Raw genomic sequence first — 26081 nt, 5'->3', positions numbered from 1 at the left:
ACCTCCAATGGGAGGCAGTTATTATCTTATCATAACTCAAGCTTCGTGACTGTATTATAGATAAGATAAGGTAATAACTGCCTCCCATTGGAGGTAGCCCAGAAGGACTCAGTATACTCTCCTACTTGAATTTTACAATATTAAATGTTTACATAAATTTTGTAGAAAGAAAATTAAAATAAACATATGAATATAAAGTGAATAAACAAAATTAAACAGAGTGAATATGATGACTCAGAATTTGGCAAGAGTGTTTCAAAACTGAAGTTATGATGTCAGCAGTAAGTGTCTGTGGTAGTTCAAAAGTCTTCCTGAAGCTTTCAAAGAACTTGGGAATCACACCACGAGCTCCAATAAGAAGACCAATCACCTCAATGTCTTCAAGCTGGTATTTTGCTTTGAAGTAATCAACTGTTGGCAGATAAATGTTGATCTTTTCTTTATTGACATCCTCCGGCTGGCTACTCCCTGTTTCAATCCTTATGGTAGGATCTACTGTGGTACTACCTGCCAACTAGCAGCAAAATAACTTTGATTGACCAGGCAGTTTATGCAGCTATAGGATGCGATCCAGCAGGCAGTGCTTGTGAAACTAAAGCCACAAATCTGCCAGCATGTGTAGACATTATGGTTACATTGCAGTTTGGTATGCTTTGAAAAACAATGTTTAAATAACATCAACAGCAACACTATTATTTCAGTACAGTTATTTTTCTGCTACTCGAACAAGAAGAATTAAAAGCTTTAACATTAAACAGAAAACTTTTAGGACTCTGTTTTTTTTTTTCCTTCACATGGGATATGTAATTTTAAATGTAGATTAATCTCTTACATTTCCACCACTTCTTATTCAAAAGTTAAGAGCATTCACACCGTGAAAAAATAATTTATGTAAAATAAAATGCACTAAGCTTCATTATATAAGAAAATCTTACACTTCTGAGAAATTACGATTTGATACTAATATTTTTACATTGCATAAATTAAAATAATAAATTCTGCTTCGTTCATGCTCGAACTCTCATGTCAGTTTGGAATGGCTTTTTAAATTTAGCTTATCAATGGCTCAAATTAGAGTGTTCCCATTTTCATACAATATAAATAATAAAAGTTTTACATGACTAACATAACATACTGACGAAGTTTCTCACCTTTTCATCATGTTTTGACAGAAGTTCAGGAGAGACTTTTTTTTTTATTCTACGAACGGTCATGCATAATAACTTGCAAATTCTAATATGTGAATTTTGAAAAATTTTGTACTTCTTTTCGATTACAGAACATGAAGTACTGAACTGTCCCAATTTAGTGAATACCTTTAATTACTTCTTGGCTGCATCAGTCTTGATTTATTTTCATGTATATGTCTTAGTATTTAGTTTGGAAGTAGAAGTAAAAGAAATTTAATTTAGTTTAATTGTACATATATTTAAGACTGAGTATTGGAGAAAACACAAACCTTACAGAATTATTTTTTTACAATGAACCTGAAAAAAGTTATAAGAGTGAACTGAGGTACTAAACAACTAACACACCAAAAAGTATCTTCCTCCCTCAAAAGAGTTCCAAATTTGGTGGTGACCATGAATTGTACAAGGTCGTTGTACAGAGTATTTGTGAAATGCTCTAATCAAACTTGTGGAGATGGTTCTAGACACAAGGTAATGAAAAAAGAACACACAAACATGTGTCCAATACCACACAGTTTGAGAGTAATTTCCCATTTTACACATGCAAGGTACATACTCTGACCATAAATTCAATAGGTGCTTTCACTGGGTTAGTCATTTCGCATATATATATATATATATATATATATATATATATATATATATATATATTTAGTGCATTGAACTCTTGTTTAGATTACAAGACTGCAGAAATGGCAAGCCACTGGCATAGCTCAGTCAGCTAAGATGCTTGCCTTCTGATCCGGAGTTGTGCTCAGGCACAGGTTCGATTCCCGCTTGGGCTGATTACGTGGTTGGGTTTTTTCCGGGGTTTTTCCCAACCATAAGGCAAATGTCAGGTAATCTATGGCAAATCCTCGGCCTCATCTCGCCAATACCATTTCGCTATCACCAATCCAATCGACACTAAATAACCGAGTAGTTGATACAGCGTCGTTAAATAACCAAACTAAAAAAATGACAGACTTGGTTTGCGTGTATGGACTAGCAGTCAGTAATGCAAGCAATAACCTGCATTTACGAGGAATGATTCCATGAATGTAGAATTCCATATCATTAATATTCACCAGGATGTATCAATGCCTCAGATAAAATGGAATCAATACACGAAAAATTGCAGCAGGCATGGGAGCTTCTAAGAATGTCATGAGGCTTTGTCAACGGATTCAAGACCTTACTCTTCAATGGGTTGCGATGTGTGTATGAGCTATTCCATCTCAAATCGGTCGAAATATAGAGAAAATTGACCTTACAATTTCTAAATACAATGAAACTTTTTTTGTACGTAGAGAACTGTGATACACTGCTTTGTGCAAAGTTTGAGGCATCAGAACTTCATAGTGTTTAAATTAAAAATATTTAAATTTATCGTATTTTCATAAAATTAGCAACTTTAAACTGTTGTAGCTCCGAAACCATTTCACCCAATGATCAAAATCATGGTTTATTTTGATGCTGAGAAATTATAGTTTATATTGACATATAAACAGATTTTCTTACTTTTTATGGAAATGGAGAAATTTAGATTTTTCCTCATTAAGACGCCTTTGGCTAGGAAAAAAATATTTAAAAAATATATAGTTAGATTCTGCATTGAAAGTACAAATAAACACGTATTTTTTACTGATGGCACGTTGATAAGAAGGTATTGAAAATATAAAATAAAGAAAATAAATAGTACGTGCGTGAACTAACCAGCTGACTGAGGCGGGAGCTAGCCAAGACAAGCAAGGCCAGGAGACAAACACGTGATGTGTCATCTAGCAGCGCATGGCTGTGCTAGCTTTATCACAGGTTTTCATACACACAGGAGTAAAATGACGCCCAATGCTCGCTTATCTTCAACTCTCTGCCAGTGCGTGCGGTACTGCGCCGTTCAAGTCTAGGCGTGTGAAAATAATCTATTTAATACCCTCGAAACTTATTGCCGTACCACTAAGCAAACAATGCCGAATCCCTCTTAATAATGCAAGATTTTTTCTCAATATTTTTTTACATTTTTACAAATGGCCAAAAAGCCTAAAAGCAAGTAAAATCAGATTATCTGTCTCTCTGTGTACAATAAAAATAAGGATTACTTCTTAACATAACCTACCAAATCTAACTCTCGTTCAATGTTCTGAAGTAAATGGTTCCAGAGTTCTGAGCGCTGAAAGAGGCTTGTTTTTATAAAATATGCTAAATTTGTCGCTCAATAATACAAAAACCGTTTGACTTTCGATAGTATATTTTTGAAAATGCACTCCCCTCAGCACCTTGTATAAGTAGGGAAAAAGTTAGAGTATAAAAAAATGCGAGGTTTTTTACTGATCGATTTCATATGGAATAGCCCGTTCCAAATTCATGGATTCTTGAAACCATCCCATTTATTAAGTAGGATTTACCAAAGACATGACTATTAACTTAAAAATCAACTACAAGTGGCAAATGAAAATCCACACGCAACAGTGCAAGAGGTGTCAGTGTTTTTCCCTAATGGGTGTCATGGGGGTATTAACTCAGTGAACCTTACATTATATCAAAATGCTCACAGGTCGGGCTTACATCTATTTTCTTGAAAATGTACTGTGATCATAAGGAGAAAGGAGTTTATGCATGACAGGTCACCAGTTCATTTCCTACAAAATGTTCATCATTTTGATGTTGTCTGTGGACGATGGACAGGTCATGCTGTGGCTGTTATGTCACCTCCTTGATCACTGAATCTCAGTTTAGCTTATAGTAATCTAGCAAATGAAGCTGAAACTCACTTTGCAACAGCATGTTGTCAAAACATGTGCAACCAACATTTTTCAAACCCCTGGAATGTTGGATCAAGTACAATGGTCAATGCAGCATCATATCCATTTCTGTATTGATATGGGGGGATCGCATTTCAAATGTCTACTCTAAAGAATATTATATAAGGTGTAAACACTTTTCAGAAGAGCTGTAGGTCGGAAATGCTTGTGCTTTGGACATATATGTATATGACATTTTTTCATCATTTGAACCACTTCCCAAAGTTTATTGAAGGATCTCACTACTTGTATAAATTTTTAACATATCTGTAATTGATTACTTCTTGCATTACACAAGCACTAGGACAATACTGTACAAAATTAATTGTAAGAAATCTATTATTAATTTTGGGATACAAAGTACTAATATAATATTGTCTAACACAGCATTTCTCAAACTTTTTTGAAGTGGGGACCACTTTTTAAAATCAGAACAGTTCCGTGGACCACCTTACTCTTGTTCCCTTCGAAAACAAATTTATCATTTTCGTAGCATATTTTAATACCAGTATACTTATATTTTAAAACTGTTTAGATTTAAGACCTCTCCTGGTGCCACATTATCATAATCATCCTATCACATCATTGGGGTAATGTAACTCCGCCTTCCAGGTGCCCCAACCTCAGAAGTGGGTTACAACTAAGCCACAGCCAGGAGAGAAGACCAGAAATGTCGAAAAGACAACCTGGTGGTATTGGATAAAAAAAAAAAATTTAAACTGAATTAAGGTTCAGTACTTCGGTCCTCTGTTATGAATTTGGGTGATCCCTGGCTGGGTTACATGCGTGGCGCCAGATGTGCAGGGAAAAGATGTCGAGAAACATCACGTGTATAGTGCTTCAAATCCCTCTTTTGTTGCTGAGAGTAGAGTGGGAAGTTGATAGACGGGTAGGGTAATAATTTCATAAAATGTCAGTACTGGGAGAAAAAGTGAAATTCGATTCATTTCCAAACTCTGAGAATTTAAGCTATAGTGAGATACGCAATTCGTTTGAATTTTATTTTTCCTTCTGTCTTTTTTGAAGGACCACAAGGGCAGACTTCGAGGACCACAGGTGGTCCGCGGACCATAGTTTGAGAAACGCTGGTCTAACAAAACATAGCATAAGAATAGTACCTGACTGCTGCAATCACAGATACCGAATTCAGCTGTCAGCACAAACTGGATGAGAGATGGAGATCTGGCTTAAAATGAGTTGGGGAGGGGGTAAAGGTCGTGTATACAACGGTGCATGTTGCTACTCTTGCCCCTTGACGCACCTCAACTCATCTTCACTCTTAAGCAGTCGCACTTAACCATCCCCACCCACTTCAACCATTATTATCTCGAGTATGCGAATTCCGATTTCAAAAATGTTTACGGTTATTGTTGCCTTACCAATTCCAATAAAGGTACTGAAAGTTTCAGAAGTATAGACTTACTAAATATGAAGTTACGAGCTCCATAATATCTGACTGGGGTGTTCACAACACCCTGTGCCATGTCTGAAGGGTTAAGCAAGATTTTCCTATAAACCTAATCCAATTTGGGCTGACAGAGTTGAACTCGGTTACTGATGACCCAGTATACAGAACTGGGAATAACTGAGTTTAGGTGGGTCAAGGGGATATCTGTACGGTAGTGAGACAGAATTTCTGTGCTGTGAAACATGAGGGAGAATAACATATTGTTCATGTGTCTGATATTTGCAATACTTTTCACAATACTTATGTACAATCTTAGAAAAAATTCAGTTGCGCAGATTCTTTATAAGACCCAGAAAGGAGGCAGTGCGCTTGATCAAACATACAACGAAACAAAACTATTTTTGTGCGAGATCGTGCGTATTTGCTTGGTTTCCGCACAAAACCAATCCGCGGAAAGTCTAAAATTCCACATTCAGTATTCCCAACCTAACACACATAACAATTTCCCTCTTCTTACCGCTTAAGTGACATATTGATTTTACTGCGTTAGGCTTTTAACATATTATTTTTTGAGACGTTCAATATAGTAATAATTATAAATTGGAAACTTAACACTGCAATTTCACCTAAATTGCACTGTTAATTATTGTTTTTAAATATTTGCAAAAATTAAGTAAACTCTACAACTCCACTAAAGTTACTGCATTCGTGATGCAAGTAACATTAAGGAAGCTGTGAAAAAATCAACAAGATTTCAGACTCATCATAGACTGGGGGAAAAAAAAGACAGATGTATATCACGGCCTGCTGGAGTATAGTAAACATAGAAAACATTTTAAAGCAACAATGTTGAAGATAGATATTTTTGTTTTTCAAATTTGCCGTCATTGAACAGAAACCAAGATGGAGATTTCATTGCAACTAATTAGAAATTCCTCTTTCAGGTATGTAATAAACGATCTTCGCACAAAATAATGTACAATACATGAGCGGTATGTTTTCTTTCAATTCTCGGAAATTAAAAAAGCTCAACTACATTTTGCTTTCTCAAACTTTTCCTCGAACATGAAAACTTCAACATACCGCTCTTGTAACACATATTACTATTTTTTTACCTCAACTAGTCATTCTCTTGTGAACAGGTCACTCGTCCTCTGATCATGCGTAATGCCTCCTTTGCAGGACTTATAAAATATCTGTGCAACAAAACTTTTATATAAAACTGTACTTTCCATCACAATGTAAAATGAAATGTTAAAATTCTTAACCTTATAACAAATATTTTATTATATTATTTATCAATCTTGAATAATAGTATCTGTAAAATAAAGTGTAGCTACAGCCATAGGCAGTCCATATATTTTTTGACAAGGTAAATTCTTCTGTCTAGCATATTATTTTATCTATATTACTGGAAAGATTCTTCAGAAGAAATAATTTCAAATTAGAAAAGAAAAAAAAAAAACACATTCAAACACACAAATCCTCCCATGCACACTCATAACTAATGAAGTTACAATATTAACAATTAATCTTCAATTAAACTGAAAAATTGAATGTAAAGTGTGAGTCTATCCAAAGATCTCAAACATACGCTCACACTTTCATGTTAAATTCTGTTTCATATCTCTAGACAGTAGAGGATACATGATACACATGTATGTAATGTAGGAATGAACAGTGTAACTGTCTTTATCTGTAAATATTAGCAGCAGAAATAATTGGTAAGATTTAAGACATTTCATGTTCGTTATATACATAAGTAAAAATCTCTCTGTTATCATATAAACGAATTCTGTATTACTATCAGGAAATCATATCCAGAACATTTTAAAGCAATTTACTGCGGTGATATCTCTTACAAAGTCAAATTCTGTACTGATTTATCTAGATGTGACACTATAAAAACACAATATCTTGACGAAATTCCTGTGAATCTTGATCATTTCAGCTATTGGAAAGTGACTTTAATAAACAAAAGTCTACATCTTTCTAACATATGGCAATCCAAATTTCTCGCTTTCTCAAAAAAAAAAAATCAATCTCCTTGCTTATAGTAGATCATAAAGTTCATAATAAAAATGTTTCTTGATGTTCCTTTTAATTGACAAAAACCTGCGGATTTGCCTAAGTAAAGGTGCTTGTAAAAGTGCAAAGCAGCAATGTGCACTGCAATCTTTTGTGTTAAAATGTTCTGAGTTACTGTGGAATGCGGAATTTTAATTCTCACACTTTAAATTCAACTTAAAGTGTTAGTGAATTATCAGTTCTTTAATGGTTCCAATAAGAAAACAATTAGCACTTTTCATATTGATCTCTACAACATAGAGATCCGCACCTAAAAGACTTGAGATATGCTAACGAAGAAAGTTGTGTTATAACCAAAACTCAGAGTTTCAAAACTATAATTAATATATTTGTACTACAGCACATGTGATAACAAATCATTTTGTTATGTGCTTCTGAATCTGAATAAGTCCTTGAAAAAAATATTATATCGATGTTAATCCAGATATTCAAACGCATCTGCTGATCTCCCTATGTAAGAAATTCACTGTTTTTAGACTTACGCTAATTACGGTAGAAGTATCAGTATCTCTGCAGTCCACAGTATACATTCTGCAGTTCCAGTACTGAACAAACAATTCTACAATTTATTGATCATTGCCAAGCACCTTCTTTAGTAATAAGTCATAATTCCTTCTTCTGCAATTGGAAACAAAACTCACACTCCCACTGAATTCAGCTTGTAATAATTCATTAAGTCCTAGAATTCTATAATCCACACCTTTTTGCTGGGGTCTCAGAGTCAAAAGTTCATTATCTTCTTGTCGCTTTGTTCCTTAATGAATGATACATAAAAATCTAATAATAATAACCCCAGTTTCCAGCAGGTAGGAAAGTTTTTTGTGTTTTTTGGCTCTTGTATTGAAACTTCTTCTTCTTTTTCCCTCCCATATTATACAAAACAGATCTATCATTCGACATGCCTGGCATCTTTGGTAGGCTGGCGAGTCCAATACGTTCCATTAGTATTAACAGCAAATAACCTTTTGCACTCGGCTTCAAGTCCACAGGAATGGCCCGCACAGGGAAGAAAGGATTGCCCATACCATTTGCAATGGATGGTTTGCTCAAGGTCATTATAGGTGTGAAACGCGGATAAAACATTTCTGTCACCAATACCACTCTTTTAAGTTGTTCAATCTTTCTCAGTTCCTTTAAGGCCTTGGCACCTGAAACAGGGAAACAAATTTCAGAAAAATAACTTAAGGGGAGAGGATGGTATTTTTTGGTGAAAAATGAGTAAATTAAAAAAATAAATCTTTAAAATACTCTGTGATATGTGTGGAATGCATAGCATAACATTTTGTGGGTATTTGTGCCCTTATCGGATGTTGAGTCGCCAGTTTTAAACTTCCTGCGTTATGGATTTTTAAATCACTCGCCCACTTTTATTGTTGCTTCCGGTAAATTAAATTTTCAAAAAAGAAAAAAAAAATTTCTTTAAAATACCCTTTGATATGTGTGGAATGCATAGCATAACATTTTGTGGGTATTTGTGCCCTTATCGGATGTTGAGTCGCCAGTTTTAAACTTCCTGCATTATGGATTTTTAAATCACTCGCCCACTTTTATTGTTGTTTCCGGAAAAATTAAATTTTCAAAAAAGAAAAAAAAAATTTCTTTAAAATACCCTTTGATACGTGTGGAATGCATAGCATAACATTTTATGGGTATTTGTGCCCTTATCGGATGTTGAGTCGCCAGTTTTAAACTTCCTGCGTTATGGATTTTTAAATCACTCGCCCACTTTTATTGTTGTTTCCGGTAAATTAAATTTTCAAAAAAGAAAAAAAAAATTTCTTTAAAATACCCTTTGATATGTGTGGAATGCATAGCATAACATTTTGTGGGTATTTGTGCCCTCATCGGACGTTGAGACGTCATTTTTAAACTTCCTGCGTTATGGATTTTTAAATCACTCGCCCACTTTTATTGTTGTTTCCGGTAAATTAAATTTAAAAACATTTTTTTTTCTTTAAAATACCCTTTGATATGTGTGGAATGCATTGCATAACATTTTGTGGGTATTTGTGCCCTTATCGGACGTTGAGACGTCATTTTTAAACTTCCTGTGTTATGGATTTTTAAATCACTCGCCTACTTTTATTGTTGTTTCCGGTACATTAAATAAAATTTTTTTTTTTTTTTCTTTAAATACCCTTTGATATGTGTGGAATGCATAGCATAACATTTTGTGGGTATTTGTGCCCTTATCGGATGTTGAGTCGCCATTTTTAAACTTCCTGCGTTATGGATTTTTAAATCACTTGCCCACTTTTATTGTTGTTCCTGGTAAATTAAATAAAAAAAATTTTTTTTTTCTTTAAAATACCCTTTGATATGTGTGGAATGCATAGCATAACATTTTGTGGGTATTTGTGCCCTTATCGGATGTTGAGTCGCCATTTTTAAACTTCCTGCATTATGGATTTTTAAATCACTCGCCCACTTTTATTGTTGTTTCCTGTATATCAAATTTTCAAAATAATTTTTTTTTTCTCTAAAATACCCTTTGATATGTGTGGAATGCATTGCATAACATTTTGTGGGTATTTGTGTCCTTATCGGATGTTGAGTCGCCATTTTTAAACTTCCTGCGTTATGGATTTTCAAATCATTCGCCCACTTTTATTGTTGTTTCCGGTAAATTAAATTAAAAAAAAAAAAAAAAATTTTTTTCTTTAAGATACCCTTTGATAAGTGTGGAATGCATATCATAACATTTTGTGGGTATTTGTGCCCCTATCGGATGTTGAGTCGCCATTTTTAAACTTCCTGCGTTATGGATTTTTAAATCACTCACCCACTTTTATTGTTGTTTCCGGTAAATTAAATTAAAACAAAATTTTTTTTTTCTTTAAAATACCGTTTGATATATGTGGAATGCATAGCATAACATTTTGTGGGTATTTGTGCCCTTATCAGATGTTGAGTCGCCATTTTTAAACTTCCTGCATTATGGATTTTTAAATCACTCGCTCACTTTTATTGTTGTTTCCTGTAAATTAAATTTTCAAAAAATTTTTTTTTTCTTTAAAATACCCTTTGATATGTGTGGAATGCATTGCATAACATTTTGTTGGTATTTGTGCCCTTATCGGGTGTTGAGACGTCATTTTTAAACTTCCTGCGCTATGGATTTTTAAATCACACACCCGCTTTTATCGGTTTCCAGTAACTTAATTTTTTTTGCTACATTGCCAGACAAAAATGGATATAATTTCTGAGCTATTAAAGATACACGCATGAAATTTAGAACACACTTCTTTAGACCATTAGGAAACTTTTCTCTGTAACAGAATTTTGTTAATTGATTTCATTTTAAAAATACGTCCGTTTGTTTGCAAGAAAGGAAATCAGAAAATAGTTATTAAATTTTAATTGTCTATTTTACAAACGTAGGGACTAATATCAAAATTCTGTTACAGACAGTTTGTAGAACATGCTTTTGCAAATACATTGCAAAAAAATTGTTTGAATCTATCTTTAAAAACGGTTTAGATATATCTATTTTAGTACAATCCTGCATTGGGTATATTTTTTTTCAAATTTGGGCCCCCAAATAATTTTTTTTTCAAAATATTTTGCTTGAGTTGCCACAGCTATGACCTCTCTACATACAAAAAATTAATATTTTACACCAAATAGGAAAAAAGTTAAAAAAACTACCATCCTCTCCCCTTAACAGAAAAAAATTATTTGCTCTTGTCTCCTTCTGTATGTGAAAGACCTACTCAGTGTGGAAATAAGTAGTTTAATTTTTATTGTTATTACTGGAACGAGAAATATATATTTTTTCATTCATATAATTTCTTGACTATAAGCTAACAATTTACATAGTAAAGAACCCACATGTAGAAAAGTGCCTTGAACTGCTGATTACAACAGCACATGCTTTGTTGAATGTTATCTTTGTTGCAACTATAGGAAGCAATTCCTCTGGCTTTCCTCCAAAATATTGACATTCTGTAATATTGTTGAGAGCTGCATTCTTCTTCGCCTCTTCTATGAAATGTTCCTCGTCTATACACAGCAACTCTCCAGCAGACTGAAAATAAGAAACATAGGGTATTCAGGAAGTGTTAACTTACAAATGTCAGAATTTAACAATTCCATAAAGTCCACTGCTGTGGAATAACAGTTAGCATGCCTGAGCATGAAAGGAGTGGGCCTGGGTTCAAAGCCTAGTTGGGACAAGTTACCTGGTTGAGGTTTTTTCTGGGGTTTCCCCTCAACCCATTAAGAGCAAATGCTGGGTAACTTTTGGTGCTGGACCTTTCACTCATTTTGCCGGCGTTATCACCTTCATATCATTCAGACACTAGATAATCACAGCAATTGATAAAGCATCGTAAAATAACCCACTAAAAAAAACCCCAAACCCAGAAGCAAAACTGTGTATTATGACGGTAATAATTACTAACAGACAAGTAATCAGAATTTAAGAGGCAAATGACTTTGTTTCCATTATTAAATATTTTCGATTAAATGGCGATCTTACTCGTGTTAATTGTATAAGCATGTGCGGCTTACAGCTGTTTCGGTGCTTCTTCACACCATCCTCAGAGCCTACTAGATCTCGGTGTCATCTCGAACTTCACTGCCTGTTGTGTGGGTGCGTTCGATTGCTGAAATGTGGTGTCAAATAGTGTGTGTGTTCTGAAATTGACCTGTATGTTGAGAATTTGATCAGGGTGTGTTTTAGTGTGTCTGTATATTTCATATTGTTCTGGTGTGTTGAGTTTTTGGTTTTTGGGTTGTATGTGTAGGATTTCCATGTCTGTATTTATGTTATTGTATGTGTGGTTAGCATTAGTTATGTGTTCGGCATATATAGATGTATTGTGTCCTCTGGTTATTGTTTTAATGTGTTCTTTGCATCGAGTTTGGAATGATCTGCCTGTCTGTCCAATGTAGAAACTGTTGCAACTATTGCATGTGAGTTTGTATATGCCTGTGTGATTGTATTTATTTGTTTGTGTTGTTTGTGTGTTGAGATGTCTTTGTAGTGTGTTTTCTGTTCTGTATGCTGTGTTGTATTTCTGTTTTATTGAATGAGGATGCGATCTTGTGTGTGTTTTTTTTTTGTTTTCGTATGTTAGTTTTCAACAATCGAACGCAACAGGCAGCGAAGTTCGAGATGATGCCAAGATCTAGTAGGCTCTGAGGATGGTGTGAAGAAGCACCAAAACAGCTGTAAGCCGCATATGCTTACACAATTAACAAGAGTCAATCGCCATTTAATCAATTATTTATATTCAAGTGTTAAAAGTAGTATACGAAAGATTCAACATGGATAAATATTTTCATTAATTTCAATTCCTCTGTTTGAGATAGGCCTCCAACATTCCATTTTATAACATTCAGCTATGATTTTCTTCTTACGAAGTTGTGGATTTCTTCACAGAGAAGTGAAGTAAATACATTTTTGTTAGAAATATGACTTAACTGAATAATGAACAATAAATTACTTTCAGTAAACTATTTACCTACTAAGATTGTGCTAATACTAGCCTTGAAATTTTATTTATGTAATGTTTATATATTGACTACACCCTAAATCTGGCTACTAGTAACAGGTATCTATAATGAACACTGTTCAAAATACCCCTCATTTCTCATGAAAAACAAAAACTGAAAAGACTATAGTGGACTTTATGTTGTCAGCAAACAACTGGATACATTAAGAAGATTGATTGTTCTTTCTAGTTCATAACTTGCTAATGATGTCACTATCTTTATCATCTTCTATTTAGAGACTCCACTTGAAAACCTCTCAGCACACTTTCTATTCAGATCAGATTATGGGCAACAAGCAATGTACATCTTTAGTGCATATGTTTTTCTAAATAATGTGGTAGAGAAAATATTTAACTATAATATTATAACTCTTAAACATGTTCTGTTATTATTATACTTACTTAAATTAAAATCTGGTTTTGAGTGGAATTCAGTTATCTACAGACAAAATACATAAGTTATATAGAAAATCATGGTAAAAATATATTATCAGAACCTTCGCCAAATACATTCCAATGAGACCCAATCCACAGCCAACTTCTAATACTGAAATTCTTTTCGTTGGCGCCAATAATTCTTCAACAGCCTTGCAAACCACCTCAGCAGCGTACAAATTATTCCAGAAGTGCAAAGATGGTAGAAGTTGGAACTTCAATCCCACTACTGTCTCTTCAAGATACGGTGATCCCATTGCCAGAGTTAATGGTTGGGCAACACGGGTAGCACTGTATAAATTCAAAGAAAGCATTATTAATACTCAAACATTTAAAGGTGCAAAACAAAACAGATATTAATAGTGGACCCAGATTTCTATAAATGCACAGCAAACATAGCTCAATATTACTTTTATAATAAAGCTGCATTATAACATGATACACGGAAAGGTTGACACATATCAATATCAATATATTTTAAGCGCAATACGAGTTTAAAGAAATAAAATAATTTCTTTTCGCAAATAGGTTGTGATAATTTTCTTCTATTACCACGACATTTTCACATTAATCCCAAAAGATTTTAAATAAACTTATTAAGATAACTGAATACTTACATTAAAAGCTACAATTAATTTTTTTGTAAATAGGTACACTCAGTATCTTGATTTTCAATATCGGATAAAAATTAGCGATAATATAAGCACTTTAAATTACCACATACTTTTGAAATACCCTACACCATAGAATCCCGTTTGTCCAAAATAAAGGGGGTTGAACCATTTCAGATAATCGATGAGAAATATTTTTGGTAAAAGTGGGAAGGAAAATAGATCGTTAAGCATGTAAAGTATAAACAAAAATTCAATGAATTTAATATTGTAATTGCACATCAATGATGATATTGTGAATGATTTAAGGAAGCTAAGAATCAAGGATTGGATGATGGTCGTACAGAATAGAAGTTCCTGGAAAAAATTGTTGAGAAGGCCAAGACATTCAATTTTGAAGTTGTAGTGCCTTGAGAAGAAGAAGAAGAAGAAGAAGAAGAAGAAGAAGAAGAAGAAGAAGAAGAAGAAGAAGAAGGAGGAGAAGGAGAAGAAGGAAAAGAAGAAGAATTGCACATTAATCTTACATCAATACAGTAATCATGTTACTCTACAATGCACTCGCGTAACTAAAAAATAAGACGTACTGATAACACAATAGCTGCAACACAACTAAAATGAATGAGAAATTGGAAATTACCTCGAAAGGATACACCATAATTCTGTAATTCCCGGTTAGATGGGAGAAGAGGTGGGGCAAAATGAATGTCTCACTTAAGGTACATTCACACGTCGCTACTTTTGCTGCGCAACTTTTGTACTGCAGCTGCAAAAGTTGCGTGTCATGTTCACACGTAAGCCAAAAATAGTGCGCTGCACGCTACTTTTCGTGCTGCGCAACCCGAGTGCAGCAAAAGTTGCAACTGGAGGTTGCGAGTCTGTTCACACACAAGGCGCTACTTTTGCAGCCGCAGTCATGCTGCAGATTTCCATCTCCGTGTTGACTTCTCAATATACATTTTGTGGTTATGTTAGCATTATTAACAAACTCATGCGAAAGCTTATTTATCTATTATTTGCTTTTCTGTTCTAACTAGTATTCAGAAATTGGCATTATTTTTACTATAAAGCTTTTAAAAATGCCTATATACTTAAATGATAACCAACAGCATATTCATGTAATCAATGTTGGCAACCCTCCTGTTTGAAACTACGCTACAGAATATTAAAAAAGTGAATTATACCATCAGCAAATATGCTCAGACTGTGTTGTGCATTTAATAACTGTTACAAATAATTTATTTTCATCACATCTAAAATTAAAATACATCCAAACAATAAAAGTATCATTGGCACATTTGGGTGGCAACACTGGTCGCAACCGCAGCAAAAGTTTCAACAAAACCGATATCAAAATGCTGCAGCTGTAACCCTGAGAACCCTGTTCACACGTCACTACTTTTAAGCTGCGCACAGCATGGGAAAGCAGCGAGCAGCAGGTTCGGCAGCCGCTACTTTTCGGGTTGCACCGTTGTTCACATGTCGCAGTACGAGAGTTGCGCAGTTTTTTGCACTGCATCGCTGCAAAAGTAGCGACGTGTGACCGTACCTTTAATGGGACTGGCCACCCATGGTTACTATACAAAACAAGTACTTGGGGATGGAGGTAGAAAACAGATGTAGCATTCCTGTGAGGACATTGACACTTAAATTTGTAGCCATGCTATAAGGGATGAAAAAAATATTGCAGCGATAAACAAAACATTGACTGTTTTTTTTTTTTTTTGCGACACTGTTTTGGATAAGCTGGATTTCAGTTAACTGAAGTTCAGTTAAGAGGGGTGTTACTGTTCTGTCAAAATACCTTTCAAAGGAATTGCAGACCATCTGCACCTGACTGATTTTAATTTGGTTCTTTGCTACAAATATTTAAAAAGACTGTCAATTGTATTTGCAAATTTAATCTTGTTAAGATAAGATAAAAAAAAGTGTAGACAGTCTCTGTACAATAATAAAGTGCTTAATTTGAATGGATGGTCACATATATTGGATTAGAAGAGTTTTGCTAGTCTGACAATAGCAAGAATAATTTAAGAGAAATAAAAATAATGATTTCAAGAAAAACAACAAATTATTGAAAAGATATTATGCATAGTTTTAAGACGACTATTGCTTCTCGTTACTGTACTGAACTGCACTGAGATATTGAGGATATCACTATGTAGCTACAATAAAACCTCGATAAGATGCGCCCGCTTATTATGCTATCCCGTGTAATATGCTTTTTTTGTCTGGTCCCTGTACATTTCATATACAACACCTTTATAAAATACCTAGTTTGTTGCGCTCAAGTCCCACATAATACGCTGTTTTTGTGGAATATTTTCGATGTAATTTTCAGCAATGTACTGTAACAGCAATGAAACATTTTGGTCATTGAACTCACTGGTGCCATTAACCTGAAAAGTATTGGTATTCGACCCTTTACCTGCGCATTTAAACCTTCATACTTCATACCTTAGTATACCCCATCTTCTTGTTACGCTCTCTTATTCCTCTCCTTACCTGCGTGGTTAAAGCCTACCAGGGGCGAATGCTAGTCACGAAAGTTAGGCTTGCTCTTTTATTCATAGGGAAGATGGGAGGATATAATAATTCATAATTAATAAAAATAATGAGACCCAAATAAATAATTTATTTTGTAATTATGAAATCATTATGAGTCATGGATCATATTCGCTTATCAGTTGTAAAAGTTCGATATAATATAACAAACATGGCCAACAAAACAGTTTATTTAGTTTTTTCGACCCTGCCAACCAATGCATATTGTTGTATTGAGATGCACTGAATGAGCGCACATATTCTCTATGTCTGTCTTCTCTTGAATAGTCCTTCGGGAAAATGGATTTAATAATAAGGTTTCAATAACACACAATTCCGAACTCATTGCAATACTTCAAATTAATGTTTCAGAATTAATAATACATGCAGCAGCTAACACATGCATTCCCCTCATACAATTACATTGCACTCGCAAATCAAAGCACATTCCCACTGTCAATACTGCTCTGTGTAACATTAAAATTTAATAGTCGTTGGTGTAGCTCTCGGACCAGAGCTTCAAACAACACATAACAGAAGCATGTGCGCCTAGGACGGACTAAGGAGGAAGGCACTTGCGCGCGCATCATATTCTCTCAATTTCTACGTCTTTCCTGTAGCTCCAAGAAACGAGCAAGCGTTGCGATACGTGCAGTGTGGAACCTGCGGATGGTATTACGCCTATACAATATTCCAAAAATCAAAATAAATTTTAATGTACATAATCCCATTTTGGAAATACACATTCTACGAAAATATTGGGCTTGCGCAGCAAGCATAGCATGCCCTGAGAAATCGCCCCTGAAGCCTACATATAGTTACAATACCCCACCCTCTTGCTAACCCTCTCTCTCAAACAACATTCCTTATTCAGCAGTAATAAAATTCTGGAAATTTTTGCTGGGCAGTTTGTCGTCCTTTAATGTATTGAAGTGTCTGTGAATGTCATTGCAATGAGTGTTAAACGAAAAGCGCTTTGTGTGTCAGAAAAACTGGAAATCTTACGAAAGTACGATGAGAACAGTACTCTTAACCAGAAACAATTCTCTGATTCATTAGGAATCCCAACATTGATATTAAGAACGATAATAAAAAATCGCGACTCAATCACTACAGCTGCAACGTCAGGAGGATGTAATCGCAGAAACTGAAGTGTGGTAAACATGAGGACTTGGAGAACACGCATACGGCAAACAGCTATAAATGACTTTTTTTCCGAAAAAATTAAGTACAATACATATTGTAAATGTCTTTGACGTACAATACAGTAATTACATAATGGAGTAATACTATATTACCTTTCATGAATCATGTATTTCAATAAAGAAAAATGCTAATAGATACTGTATATAAATCAAAATTAGTATACCTGCCTAATACGTGGTTTACACCCGGTCCCTTGAACAGCGTCTTATCAGGGTTTTACTGTACTAATTACAAGCAAGAAACATCTAAGTAAACATACTGTTCAACATATGTATCCGTCACTTTTGTGTAGACTGACACAACACGACAGTCCTTTCCTTCTCCATTTTCAAAAAATTCTTTTAATTCTTCATTCAAACGTATCATCCTATCTTGAGCCACTTCCCGAAGGCATTGAACAAACACCACAACCATCAGTTCTTCTGCCTGATTAGTGCGGACAATTAGTTCATGCCAGAATCTATAATTGTCATTGCTGTCTGGAACTTTTGATGCAAGTACTGCTTTCTCAAACACCTGTAAGCATAAACATTAACAACTTATTTCCTTCACATTTTTATCAAATTATGATACAAATAAATCTACTCCCTGTTTGGCCTGGCCTTGGCTTCGTGATTCAAGATGGTGCCTTGTTCCATTGGACCCCGGCCACTTAATCACTAGCAAGGCCGGGTGCACACAGAATCAGACACGGCACGACGGTCGCGAGCAGACACAAGGAGACACAAAGAGACAACATCGAATGACTGCTAGAAGTTCGTCATGAGGAGACTGTCTGATAGCTGCAGTGTACTGCTCATGCATTAGTAGTGGCTATGATTGCGTGCTTTCACTATCTACAAATACTATATTGTTGTGTAATGCACATTATTCATAATGGAGCTCAATGGGGATAAATTAGTTGTTTTAGTACAGGAAAGATACATTCTGTACAATCTTTGAAACAATATCACGACAATAATGTGGTTTCTAAAAATATGTGAGAAATTGCAAATGAGATGAAAGCACCAGGTGAATAATAATATTGATAATAATAATTTGTAGTAGGCCTACTTCTATGCTCTATACTTTCATTCATTATTGATTTAATATACTATTTTTCTTTATTGTGAGTCGTGAAGTAGTCATAAACATATAAAATGACGTTTGTGCACTACATTAGTAGTATTTAATTTTAAGATTCTTTCAATTCTATAGATTTTTAGGTGTGTTAGGCATCCTTAGGAAATAATAACCAAAAATACAATGGAATTTCTCATATAGACAATCCTCTTTCATTGACGCCATTTTCTAGCCTAGGCCATTTTTTCAAATTCACACAGCCAGCAAATCTGTTGTTGCAAGCAGACTGTGTTAAGCTGTAGCGAGGCATTGTAAAGCAAAACGTCGCGTCTCGTCTAATTCTGTGTGCACCTGGCCTAATGGGTACATCTCTGTGTACTCTGGCATTGTGCCACTGTCACATATTCTGTGACACAGTACATGAGGGTAGGCCACCAAAGGGGAACAGAGAGGTAGAACTTAAACTGAGAAGGATTAAATCCGGCATCGGAACTGAAATTTGGTGTGGCTTGGTGGATAAAGCGTCAGCACGTAGAGCTGAAAACCCAGGTTCGAGTCCTGGTGTCAGAGAGAATATTTCTCCGTTCTACCCATTCTTCACCATAAGCTCAGAAAGTTTTGTTTTAGTACCTCACATGTAGTAAGACTGCTGTGTAATAAGATTTATTCCTTGTTCCTGCTATGGAAGACAGAAAAGCTTTTAGCATCTTCGATTTTCATATCAACCAGTCAGTTATTAGTGTCCAACTACATTTCTGTACAAGATTTGGTGCAGAACAACACAGTAGCCTGTAATTTGCAAGTGGTACTGTACTCTGATTTTAAAAATGGGGATGCCTGCCAGTAAGCAAGGACAGTTGAGTGTGTCTGTGAAAGTTTCTCATGTAGTCCGCGAAAATCTACCATCAGAGCCAGCAGGGAGCTGTGTCGACTATGTGGAACATTCCAAAGTTGCTGCAGGCCCTAAAACCAGAGGACAAAGTGCTGCGAGAGAATGCTTTTCTGTCCTCCGAAGCCATAATTTCGTCTCAACAATGAACAAATGTTATTGCTCAGCAGTTTTATGTTATGTGATCGTACTAAAAAAACTCTGTGAGTTTCTCTCTCTAACGATATGAATTTCAAGTGTATCTGAGTTTCATTAAACATAAGTTACACGTGTTCGAAACCTGAAAGCTGATTTGTGGGCACCCTATAGTTTTGCTGTTCGAGTGTGTTGAAGTTTAGTGGAGTCTGCTCAATCTGTGGGTATGAAAACAAGGAATACAAAGTCTTTACTGAGGGTTGTAGTTAGTAATATATTTTTATTTCTCTCAAGAGATGGCGACTCTGACATCTAAGCACAAATTATGGAATTTCTGCCTAACTATGTCTCAGTTAGGTATTTCAATTTCCATGTCTCCCAGGGGCATGCGGTATTTTATAACATTGGGTATGCTGTTCGAAATTATTTAGAAAATTAAAGAGGCTGTATTAATGTGCGAAGTAAACACAGTTTAACAAAGACATGTTCCATTAAAATAAACAAACATTTTTACCGCAATTTAATAGTACTACAGACACACTACTTACTGCTTACCTGGCTGCCTATGTGATTATTTGTATGTAAATTCCATTCTCCTTTCCTGCTGTCTGGCTTCTTTAAGAGGAAACATCTAGCTTAACTGGCCGATTTTTTTTTTATTTTATCCGAAATCTGGAGAACAGAATTTCCCCTTTCTATCTGTGAGAGAATTCTCTAAATATCTCGATTAGTTTCCGAGTTATGGCAAAAATATTCACCAGGAGAGTTCTAACTGTTGGTAGATTTGTCAATTTCAAGGTTCTGATTACAATTTTATCTGAACCTGGAGCTGAATCAAATTTCATAAGATTTAAAGATTTTTTCACGTCATTAACTGAAATATCCATTGGCTGATCGAATTCTTCTTACTGCTAAAAAGTGGTGCTGCTCCTTTCCATTGGTGATTTCCAAGTATTATAGAGGGTTTAGGATGAAATAATTGTTTTATTTTAATATAATAACCATTCAAAAAATTGCTCTTTTAATATTAATTTCATATTCACTGATGTAGAACAAGACATATCATAAGTGTCCAATATCACACAATTCTTATTTTCCCACTTTATTATATTGGCAGTAAGGACTGCACACAGGCCCCCCATTCTTATCAGAATTCAAAACTGACCACACTTTTTTTACCTGCATTGTAATACTAGTATTGAAGGTGATAGTGGTTGGATTTTTCTTATTATCTACTACTTTCTATAACTGAAATATTCTGAGAACATCTCAATCCTGAACACTTACAATCGTCTCCTGCAATGTGACTCATGATCTGTATCATTTTCGATGCTTAGAAATACGCGAAAAACTTTTATTGCCTTTGTACTCGGATTCTGCACAGCAACTGAATGTTCATCTACATTCTCTGTTATTTCTGATGCCTCCATTTCATTTTTGACTTACTTTTAGCCAAACTCCGGAACAACTAACATAACCTGAAAGAAAGCTGATGTAACAATCTGCAATATGAGAACTTATCTATTTTAGTGCGAAAAATAATCATTGCATTCATACTCAAGAGTGGAAAAGTTATCAAATTATTATTGTTTGCGTCATTTGCATAAATTGCCAGAAAGCCAGTAACACAAAACTGCAGCATTATGCGGTGAAACATACAAAGAGAAAAAGAAGAGTAGGACAATGGATCTTGATCATTCTTCCACAGAACCAACTGGAGCTTGATCATTCTCCTGAAGTACATGAAAACTTCAATGCCCATTTTCGACGACCATGATCATTTTAACAGAAAACTAGCTACATTACATGATAGTACTCCCTTTCCACTGTAAGATGGCATTATTAATTCAATTTCAATTATTGATGGGCCTTGATCATTTTTCCTGTGTACCCTTCATATGCCTATTGTAATTCTATTGACAAATCTAATGTTACATAAGAATATACAGTGAAACCTGTTCAAATTGGAACCTGAATAATCCGGAATCCTGTCTATTTCGGGACAATTTATTGGTCCTGGCGAAATTTGTATGTATTATGTGTAATTTTTCCTGAATAAAACGGAAACTGTCTGCTACTGTTCAAAACGGAAACAATATTTTGGACTATATTTTGTAACTATATTTTGAAACAGCGTGTAATTTCAAGGAATATACGAAATATGTAGGTCACTAAGATAAAAACAAGTTTTCTTTGCAAAATTTTAGAGGGTACGAGGGTGTGTTGGCCTGTCGGTCATAAATTTTATTACCCGTTGACTAGGCAGACGAGTCCCTTCAAAGATTTTCAATGCTTCACACCCGTATACTGTCGAAGCTAAATAGAGGTAAAAAAAAAGTTGCATAAAATGTGGCATTAACATTAAGCGATGAAGTAAATGTTATCGAGATAAAGGAAAATTAGAAACAAAGTCTATGTGAATTAATGTTGAAGTTCAGTTGTGGAAAACTCAGGTGTGACACTTTAAAAATTACAGATCATAATGAGTGAGTGGCTTGCGGCCGATATTGGTGACACAAAAGGAACCAGAAAGCAACTGTTTATGTGAAAATAAATGAACTGTTGTGAAAATGAGTTCTTCATGACCTTTCAAAGAACAAGCCAATTTCTGGATCTATTCTGCAAAGCAAGCTATTGAACTGGGAAAGAAATTAAATAAACCAGTATTCAAGGCTTCTAATAGTCTTAGTCCAATTAATTAGCTAATAATGTGCAGCGATATGCAGTACAGTATTAGAGTATAGTGTTAGATATTAAACAGAATGATGGCCAGTTTTTCCAAGTAATGTTTAATTTGGCTTAACAAATGTTAAATTAACAGCTGGTTTATTTTTAACGTTTTGTTAAGATATTTTCCATTTTTCCAACATAATTTTGTTTAAAATAACCAACACTTAACTTTAACTGTCGTTAATACTATTCTAACTACTCAACAGCAGTTGGTAATGTATTTGCATATATAAGACAACTTCTTATTGGCTGATATTATTATTTAAATTCTGTACTATGGAGTAAGTCATGAAACATGTGTAAAATCGTAACCTATTACAGTAGCCATGATTCATACAGTACAGAGAATTGATAAATGAAAGTTGCATTGACTGAAATTGAATAATAATAATTATTATGTATGGTTACATTTTATAATGCTAAATATGAATTTCTGTTTAGAAAAATCTCAGCATTATGACCACCAGGTGACAATAATTACACGAATGTGTGTGTAGTCAACTGTACAGAAAACCACGAGGAGAATTCCGTATCATATAAAATTCTCTAATTTAGGTTCATGTATAAATTATATGTAATTTCGTCCTAAAGAAGCAATTGCTGCTGAAACATTTTATTATTTACTCACTGCGTATTTTGAAGCACTATTGACATCGGCTATAGTTGAAGAGCTAGTAACATAGAATCTAGAGTTAATAGTAGCTAGTGAATTGGAACAAGTGGCCTATTTCAACTAGGTAACATACAACTGAATTTTATTTTAAGACATGAAAGTGATTATTATAACTACATACCGGTACCTAAGAAATATTAGTAAATTAATACATAATGTGCATTCAAACATAACAAAACTTAATTGGTATATTAACTTTCATTTATTAGAATTATATTATAGCTAGCGATAAGATGTTTGCACTGGCTTTAAAACAGAAGCGAAAGAGCTGGATTCTTGGAATTTATAATCGTTTTCTTTCCGATGGAAATTTAATTTTCCAGCAGGATAATCACCCCGCGCACACCGCCATAAACGTTCAAAAACGGTTCACGGAAAAGCATGAAAAAGAGGATTGACAAATATCGAGACATCCCACCTCAAAATCCAGATCAGTTCTGGGATCAAGTTCTGGTTCCCTGAGAAGATTTCGCTAAGGACCAGAACTATTTCTGCGATCTGGTGGACTCAATGCCCCGAAAATGCCAGGCAGTGATAGACGCCGATGGCATGTGGACAATGTATTAGATCCACATGTGTATTTCTTTTATTTTTCTTTAATTTGTTTGTTTTATTTCGGGAAGAAAATTGATCTCCCAAGAGTTTTTTAAATTCTCTTAGTGGAGCCAGAGTTGCGAAATAATAAGTTCCACTACACAAAATTATAAAAATGAAGAAAGGTAACATGTATAAAAATTAGTTAGGTTAAAAAAAAAAAGTTGTCGCCGAGAACCGAACACGGGCCCCTGGAATGGCAAGCCAACACGCTACTGACTACTCCATCTGGGTACCATGACGTAACCAGCGCGACGAGGCACATATAGCAGCTAGGCTTGAAGTCTACGGACACAGCTCACATACAAACGTAATTGTGTAAATATTTCAATGTTCAGTACTAGTTAATGTTTCATTTGGACTGATTTACTGAAGCTTGGTGAAACCGTCCCTTACTCTAAACATTCCTCAAAGAGAAACATAACATGTTACTTTCACAACTTTTGTCTGAACAGCTGTGGTGTTATCCGCCATGTTTAACTGTTTGTTAAATGAGTTAACGGCCTGAAATCCTACATTTAAAGTTAACAAACGGTTAAGAATCTGTTAAGCCAAACTGGTGTTGAACAAATGGAAAAACTGTATTTAACAAACTGTTGAAGGTTTAACAGTCGTTAAGTCTTCTAACAATACTTGGACAAACCGGCCATGAGATTAGTAAACTTTAGTACTGTTTAATGACTAATGAGTGAGTTACGATAATATTTATACAGAAAATGAGATTTTAATCAAGATGATTCACCAACGTAATAAGCGACAGAAAGCTGATTTAATGTGATTAGTGTTAAATGGAATATTTTGTACTTCTTGCAATTTGCGGCATGCCATTTTGTTTTTCATGTATATGAATGACAAAATATTCCATTTTAATGTCACATCTGAATAATACGGAAACCTGTCCACAACGGAAAAAAAAAAATTAGGACCATGTCACTTCCGTCTTGAACAGGTTTCACTGTAATAACTTAAACCATTAGGAAAAAATCAAGTCAAGAAAAATTAATCAACACGACTTCAAATTTGGGCATGACTGTTGTGCAGGAAAAGCCATGTCACTTAAACACAGAAGAACATTTGAACCACATTTCTGGCGAGCACTATAATTAGCTTATACAGGTGTCATTAGTTCCCTATGAAGTAACAAACTTACCGTTGCAGCCTTAACCACATGTGGAGGATAATTGTGTTTGATTGCAGAAATCTTGTGCACAGAGCCATCACCAGCAGTGAAACCAACTGCAAGTTTCCCAGTTTCAGGGTCTGTACCTGAAATAAGGTTTATGATACTTCAGAGCATTTTCCTCCACAAAGGAATTTCGTAGGTGCAATACAGGATGGACTTCAATGCTGCAAAAAATACTCGTCTCTAAAGCAGTTGTTAAATGTGAGCTTGATTCTGTGATCCTTCTGACTGTCAAACAAATCAATACCTTTGTTATTGAAATACAAAAGTGATCCAATGTATTCTTCGCCACATTTAATCTTGTCAATGCAGTCAGTCTTTCTTCTCTCACAGAGCTCCTCAAAACTGTCTTCAGTGTTAATAAACACGTTTTAGCCTCAGAAGTAGTCATCAGCGTTGTAACTATTAGTTTCAGCCTCAATGGTAGTCATCAGTGTTGTAACTATTACACTGACCGGAAAAAAAAAAAGAAAAAAAAACGATCAGCTTAACTTGGAAAATTAAAATAAAATTAAGTTTCAAGCCCAATTATGTAGTAATTATAAAGCTTATTGTTTTTGCAACAATGTGGAATTTATTTTTTACACTTTTAAACTTTTGTGAACATGCATTGCTGAATATTACTGTTTTCCCTCCACTTTCTTTCGCAACAATTTCTAAAAATTGTCGAGTGTACTGCAATTATTGCATATCAATCACAAACATTTTTAGACGTTCTACTGATGAATTGCTTCTCTTTCTTTTTGTGAATTCAATAACATCAATTCTATCGTCCAACCCTGTCATTTTACCACTAAATTCCACTCAAAAGAATGCCTTTAAGCCCTGAAAGTGTTGCAAGGGCTGTCGCCTTGATTGATGATGGCCAGAGCCTCTGTTATCCTGCTGCCGCCATACAAATACCATACACCACAGTTCAAGAAGCTGTGAAACGCTTCAGAGAAACTCGAGAAGATCTGAATCAGGCAGAAAACGCAAAATTTCGAACTGTGATGACTAATTTATTGTCAGTCAAGTTCTGGGAAATTGGAAAACAAATGCGGTGGAAGTCCGAAATT

At 34.8% G+C, this 26081-nt stretch overlaps 1 protein-coding gene across 1 annotated transcript in view; it reads right to left on the bottom strand.

Moving 5' to 3' along the window:
• Positions 1–7486: 7486 nt before the first annotated feature.
• LOC138706023 (tRNA (uracil-5-)-methyltransferase homolog B-like) overlaps positions 7487–26081 on the bottom strand; it is a 46752-nt gene continuing 28157 nt past the window's right edge. Inside the window, exons 5-9 of the mRNA XM_069834919.1 lie at positions 24991–25106; positions 18017–18273; positions 13462–13690; positions 11298–11493; positions 7487–8614 (exon numbers count right to left, since the gene is read on the bottom strand). Of these exons, the coding sequence (XP_069691020.1) occupies positions 8244–8614; positions 11298–11493; positions 13462–13690; positions 18017–18273; positions 24991–25106 (1169 nt within the window). The 3' untranslated portion in view covers positions 7487–8243. The remainder of the gene's footprint in view (positions 8615–11297; positions 11494–13461; positions 13691–18016; positions 18274–24990; positions 25107–26081) is intronic.

This window comes from Periplaneta americana, chromosome 1 (genome assembly GCF_040183065.1).
Source record: "Periplaneta americana isolate PAMFEO1 chromosome 1, P.americana_PAMFEO1_priV1, whole genome shotgun sequence".
Lineage (NCBI taxonomy): Eukaryota > Metazoa > Arthropoda > Insecta > Blattodea > Blattidae > Periplaneta > Periplaneta americana.
This window is presented reverse-complemented; position numbering and strand designations above follow the sequence as displayed.